Genomic DNA, 7040 nt, shown 5'->3' on the forward strand with positions numbered 1-7040 from the left:
ACAAATGTGCTTTACACAACTGATGTATGTATGGATTGTGATGAGTTGTATGAGCCCCTAAGAAAATGATTTTTAAAAAAGAAAAAGGAAGACTAGAGGAAGAATACTTTTGGGGAAAGGGGAGTGGAATCGAGAGTATGGTTTTGAATACTGTCTCTTAAACCTCCTCCTAGTGAAGTTATTGAGTAACTAGCCAAGTGTGTACGTATTTGGTACCTGAAGCATGAAAGTAGATAAATATGAATTCATGTACATTTAGGTGGGTGAGAAATTAACTATTTGGGCTGAGACGTATACATTCAATAAAAAACAAAATGAAAGCATTTCTCACTGACATGGAGCTGATTCTGACTCACAGCAACCTATAGGACAGAAGAGAACTGTGCTTGTGGACTTCCGAAGCTAAAACTCTTTATGAGTAGAAAGCTTTGTCTTTCCTCCATGGAGCAGCTGGTGACGCCGCTGTTAGTAGCGAGCAGTGCAAAGAGTAGCTTCTCACTCTTTAATTCTATGTTAGCACACTAATACTAAACTTTAAAATACAGCAATATGGGGACACTGGTCACAATGATCGACGTGTAACCCCTAGCCAAGGGGTGTGAACAACAGAAATGTGGGCAAAGAGACAGTGGATACTGTATGATATGAAAATAATAATATTTTATAATTTATCAGGGGTCCATGAGAGTGGGTCAGAGAGGGAGGGAAAAAAGAGGAGATAATACCAAGGGCTCAAGCAGAAAAAAAAATGGTTTGAAAATGATGGCAATGTATGTACAGATGTGCTTGATACAATTGATGTATGGATTGTTACAAGAGCTGTAAGAACCCCCAATAAAATGATTTATTACTTTTTAAATACAGCAATATTCAGTAGACTTCAGATGCAGTAGGGAGGCTTCTGTCCACCTTGCCACAGAATGACTGCTAGACACTATTCACTTGAGAATGCCTATGCCACTTACAAAAAGAAACACAAACAAGACTGAAAATATTAAAACCCAAGTTATTTTGTTCTTAATCCCTATTTAAAACACCTATTTTCAGAGATAAAAATGTTACATCTTAGTTTTCCAGTCATTTCTGTATGGACTGAGACTAAGCATTAAAAAATTTTTTGGAAACATTTTATTAGGAGCTCTTATAGATATTATTACAATCCACAGTTCCATTAGATCAAGCATAATTGCTGCCATCATCATTTTCAATATTTTCTTTGCTTCTTCAACTCCTTGATATCAGTTCCCCTTTATCCCCTCCTTCCCTCATCCTACCACGCCCTTAATCCTCAATATATTACATAGTGTTATATTTGTTTGTTTGTTTGTCATAACTTTCCCCATCCCATGTATCCAATCACCTAAAATTCTGATGTTCTCTCTCTTTGAGAGGGGTTATTTAGTCATCATTACACTCAGTTCCCCCTCCCTCCCTTCCCATACCCTCAGGGAGTCATTACTCCCCTTACTGTTGCTGAGGGATTTATCCATCTTGACTTTCGTGCATTGAAAGATCTTGATTGCACCCATGTTCATATGCAGGTCTAGCAAGATTAGTGAGGTAAAACTAAGGTCACGATAGTGGGAGAAAATTTTAAAGAACTAAAGAATAATTGTGTGTTTCATCCATGCTCTAACTGCACCCTTGATATATATAGTCCCTTCCGTATGGCCCTTGTGAAGGACTGTCAGGTGATCTTTGGGTTCTCCACCTTACCTATGTTCCTTCATGTCAGTTAATTTTTTAAAAATTTCTGATACCTATTCCTGTCAATACCTCACAATCACACAGACTGGTGTGCTTCTTCTTCCATGTGGGCTTTGTTGCTTCCCTGCTAGATGGCTCCTTGTTTAACTTCAAGCCTTTTAACACCCCAGACACTGTATCTTTTACAAGCCGGACATGATCAGCTTTCTTTACCACATTTGCTTATGCACCCATTTTGTTTTCAGCAAGTGTCGGGAAGGTGATTATCAGACATTGCCACATTATTAGAACAAACCATTCTTATACTGAGGTAGGATTTAAGTAGAGGCCCAAAGTCTATCTGCTTCCTTACTGTATTTACGAGTTCAGAATTACGTACTCTATAGGTGAAAAAAGCTGAAAATATGAACTGTTAGATATTGCAAAAACTGGTGTGATTTAAAATAAAACAAGAGATTAGTAATATTTACTTTAAAAACAAATGAAAGTAACATTCCTTACTGTGTTTCAAATTTGGTAGGAATTATCTTCTTATGCAATTTTGACATAAAAGGCCCTTTTGAAACACTTTCATGAAGTTATTTACATTTCTTTCCACACCAAGGACTATAGAACTGTTTTTCTTTTTAAGTTTCCATTTGTCTAGTACAAAGGCTTTACTACTTTTTTTGGTATTCTTACCAAAAATTCAATATATGCATTCAATAAATGCAGTCACATGAGTTTTTATTCACCTACTTAGGCCTAAATTCTCAAAATTATTACAATGTAACAAGCAATAAGGTGTTATAAAAGAAAGTCTAACTGTACATTTCAAGCAAATGAGAAATCAGAGGATACATTTTAGAAAGAACACTTTTTTCTTGTTTCCATTCCCTCACTTGCACCTCTGGTGGGGTCAACACAGCACAAAGAATGTCTAAGTGATAACAAAACAACCTGAACAGGATAAGATCTTTCAAGGGCATCAGCCCATGGCACTTTAAATACATGAATAATAAATACTTCATTTTACCATTACACAAAATAAAATGCAATAAAAAGTGAAAATATATTTCCTTTTATCGTTTTTATCACAGAATGGAAAAAATCCATGCAGATGTGGAAAACTCGATAGGACAATGGTTACCAAAGATAGATGATTCTGAACCATCTAGATCAACGGTTCTCAACCGGTGGGTCGCGACCCTTTGGGAGGTCGAACGACCCTTTCACAGGGTCCCCCAATTTATAACAGTAGCAAAATTATAGTTATGAAGTGGCAATGAAAATAATTTTATGGTTGGGGGATCACCACAACACGAGCAACTGTATTAAAGGGTCGAGGCATTAGAAAGGTTGCGAACCACTGCTCTAGATCATTGTCAACGGGAAAGCATGGTACTAAAAAAGGAATGCAGTTCAATCATTGAAAAGTTGTATGTAAAACTAATTTTATTAATGAAGTAACATTAGAAGTGAAAATACTTCCATATACTTGTGTAATTACCTACTACTATATTTAATTATATATCTTATCTGCAATCAGTATCTTCACCAGGAATCTGATAGAGGCAAGTGTTTTACAGGTAAGGAAACTGTCTAACGGTGTATTCTTGTAGTTCTTATTCTAGAGCAAGCAATGGGAAGGTTTTCATTAAACAGATTCTTATGCCACAGTCATTTACACAGCATAGACTCCTTCAATAAATACATTACCTACGAATTTATCTTCTATGTAAATTTCAATTTTCACACAGTGGGTTCACATCAAGATACATGTATAGAGTATAAATACCCAAGGTCTCCATAAAAGGATATAATTCCCTTTTCTGTAAAAAAGTAAAATAATATCTGCAATTTTCAACTTGCATCTATTAACACATAAATGTTAGTCATCATGGAGTTAACTGCATAGATCTTTACCCTCTTTATTCCCTTGCCTTACCTTTACTGACAGCATAATCCTGCATGCTGATCCATAGACTTCGTGCAGGCTCTTTTGAACAACCCAATGCCAAGTCTACATAGACAGAAATTTCAGGCCGCAATTTGTAATCAAAGGGCTTCTGTTCTTCATTACCTGAAAGAGCTACTTCCAGTAGGCAACTCATACATTTATCTAAAAAGAAAAACATTACTCAGGTCATTAATGTTAAAACTCACAAATTTTAGAGCCGATAAAATCTTGTCAGCTATCTATTTAATGCACATGAAATGATCTCCTCCAAACCAGTTTAAGTAAACGCCACAGAGGCAGATTCTTTCATGTTCCTCAATCTGTAACGCCCCTCCTACCCTCTCCAGAAGAATTTAGCAATGTACACAGGACTGTTGGCATTTTGGTGGGCAAGACCAGGGATGCTAACTGTCTTAAGGTTCAGAATAGCATGAATCAACAAAACAGGGTTTAATGAAAATAGAACGGCAGCCCCATTGAGCACCAGGAAGCCACTGAGAAAGTCACCACTCTTAATTTGGAAAAGAAAGGAAATCTTTCATTGCTCCCCTGAATTCCACACTCTAACCCTCTTACCTCTAAAGCAAAATTTTCCTCTCATTTTTTCAGCGTTTCATTACCACCCACCACCCTCGTTTCTCCTAGGCTTTTTCTTGGATACTTGCTGAGTCTCTCGTATGACAAAAATAATGAATTTTTAGTAAAACCATACAAAGTATCTAATCTAGCTCATTGTTTTATATAATCAAAATTAGAGGCCCTGAAAGATTAAAGGACTGATTCAAATTAAGACATCTAGGTCATCTATTAGGTTATTGGAGAAGACCTCCTATTCTGATTGAGTTAGCATGTGGTATACAATGAGAGATGTGACAAAAGGGGAGACCCCCAAAAGCACTGTAAATGGAAGGGAAAATGGACGTGGAATCACCCAAGATGCCACCAGCCCTGACAGCAGGGCAGGCTGGGGGAGAAGGGCCTGCCACTCACTCAGGGAGGTGCTGGATCAGAGTACTGGGAAGCCAGGCTTTATACTGCTCCGTTTCACAACCTCTAGGCCACAGAACACAAGTACTCAAGGACTTGCCCATTTTTATGAGTTAGCAAACTCCCCTCAAATTAAGTAATAAAACTGGAGACCAGGAATTACATTTTTTTCTAGTTCAGGGATCTGTTCTCTACACGATGCTGTAGGGTGTGACTGCTTTCCTGAGAACTCTTGAGTTAGTTTCAGGGCCCTACAGTGCTGATGCTTTCCATCAGTTCTTGTGAATTAAACCTGGAATAAGAGAAATCTGCACTGGAAGCATCACTATAAGCATATACCTTTAACGTTTGAGTAGTACATTACCTAACTGTGGGGTGTCCATTTCTACACCATCACTGAAAAGTGGTGTTTTCATCCAATAAGCAGTGTCCTGTTCCTCTGGAGACATAGGGGAGCCCTGAAGCATGCCACCAAGACACCGCCCAATAAGCAGAGCAAGGGTTCTTTCCAGATCCACCAGCCACACCCAGGACTGGGCTGGCTGAGGTAACGGCAAGCCAGCAGGATCTATCAGTTCCGGGCCTCCTGAAGACAAAATCATGAGTAATGGTGCCTTTATCTGGTACTTGTAAGATCCAAAAGTCTCTCATGGTCTGCTATTCTAATGACAGTACTTTCTATATATATTCTCTTTACTAATTTGAAATATATTCAAAGACATTAGGCTATCAGATAAATTTTTTCTTTGTAAAGTTACTAATTTTAAGGTAAGCATTAAATGGCACATGGAGCTCTACTCCTGCTTTCCTCATCAAGATCCAATCTCCCACCTCTACGAAGGAAGTGCTTACGGCAGGCAGCTCATTCCTCCAAAATCAACCAAGATTTGATCGACTAAAGTGACATTTAGCCATAATCATGAGAACAAATACCAATGAGATAGTTTTAAAAAAACATACAAATTTAAAAATTGTCACCTGGAAAGAGAAATAAAATTAATAAAGGAAAAACTGGTAGGAATTTAAAAGTTAAATGAGTTTTTTTACACTAGCACTAAAACTATAAGTAAATATAATGAATAATTTTATGCCAATAAGTTTGAAAAACAATAAACTTATTTTTCTGGAGGATATTTTTTTCCAAAAATATTTTGAGAAATATTAACAAGAAACAAAAGGCTGGAAGAAAACAAGAAGCAAAAAAGGGGAATTGATAGCCACACTCTATCTACATAAAAGACTCCCAGGGTCAAGTAGTTTAATGTACATGTGCTTTTAAACTGTCAAGAAGAGAAAATTCATGCCATGAGATTGGTTTAACTTTGTCAGTAAATTCAGGCAAGGACACATGAGAAAGAAGAGTTATAGAAATACATCAGTTACTAACACAGATACAGAAATTCAAAATAAAATGACACTTAGGTCACATGATTCAAAACAGAGTGATTCTTAGAAAATTTTGATACTGTAGAAAATAATAAACTGAGAGCAGTCTTCTATGAGTTCTTTGTGCCAGGTATGAATCCTGGCAGTTTTAAATTTGACACAACTTCATCTACATTCAGTGGTTATAGAACCAATGTTAACACAAGACATTTTTTTTAATATACTTTTATTGGGGGCTCTTACATCTATTATCATAATCCATACATTCATTCAGTGTGTCAAGCACATTTGCACATACGCTGCCATCATCATTTTCAAAGCATTTTTTTCTACTTGAGCCCCTGATATCAGATTCTCATTTCTTCCCCCTCCCTCCCTTGCCCTCTCCCTTGGTAAGTTATAGAATATTATTTTCATATCTTACATGGTCCTGTGTCAACCCTCACCAACTTTTCCTGTTGTTCATCCCCCTGGGGGGAGGGAGGTTCTAGGTTGATCCTTTTTTTTTTTTCCCTAGGTTGATCCTTGTGATCAATTCCCTCTTTCTCCACCCACTCTCCCCTAATCCTCCTGGTATCTCTACTCTCACTGTTGGCCCCGAGGGTTTATCTATCCTAGATTCCCTGTGTTGTGGGCTCTTATCTGTAGCAGCATGCATGTTCTGGTCTAATCCTATTTGTAAGGTAGAACTGAGGTCATGATAGTGGGGGAAGGAAGTACCAAAGAACTAGAGGAAATTAGTGTTTCATCAGTGCTACACTGTACCCTGACTGGCTCATCTCTTCTCTGTGACCCCTCTGTGAGGGGATGTCCAATTGTCTACAGGTGAGCATTGGGTCTCCACTCCAATGTCCCCCAACCCCCATTCACATTGGATATGATTTTGTTCTGGGTCTTAGATGCCTGACACCTGATCCCAGGGATAGCTCCCTCATGATCACACAGGCTGGTGTGCTTCTTCCATGTGGGCTTTGTTGCTTCTCAGCTAGATGGCCGCTTGTTTATCTTCAAGTCTTTAAGA

At 37.9% G+C, this 7040-nt stretch overlaps 1 protein-coding gene across 1 annotated transcript in view; it reads right to left on the minus strand.

The window, feature by feature from the left end:
* The window catches only part of HERC1 (HECT and RLD domain containing E3 ubiquitin protein ligase family member 1), a 177455-nt gene that overhangs the window by 115365 nt on the left and 55050 nt on the right, over positions 1–7040 (minus strand). The window contains exons 18-19 of the mRNA XM_045294958.1: positions 4998–5219; positions 3635–3808 (exon numbers count right to left, since the gene is read on the minus strand). Of these exons, the coding sequence (XP_045150893.1) occupies positions 3635–3808; positions 4998–5219 (396 nt within the window). The remainder of the gene's footprint in view (positions 1–3634; positions 3809–4997; positions 5220–7040) is intronic.

The sequence above is a fragment of the Echinops telfairi genome, unplaced genomic scaffold (genome assembly GCF_000313985.2).
Source record: "Echinops telfairi isolate 266 unplaced genomic scaffold, ASM31398v2 ScPeMD7_4048;HRSCAF=4782, whole genome shotgun sequence".
Taxonomy (NCBI): domain Eukaryota; kingdom Metazoa; phylum Chordata; class Mammalia; order Afrosoricida; family Tenrecidae; genus Echinops; species Echinops telfairi.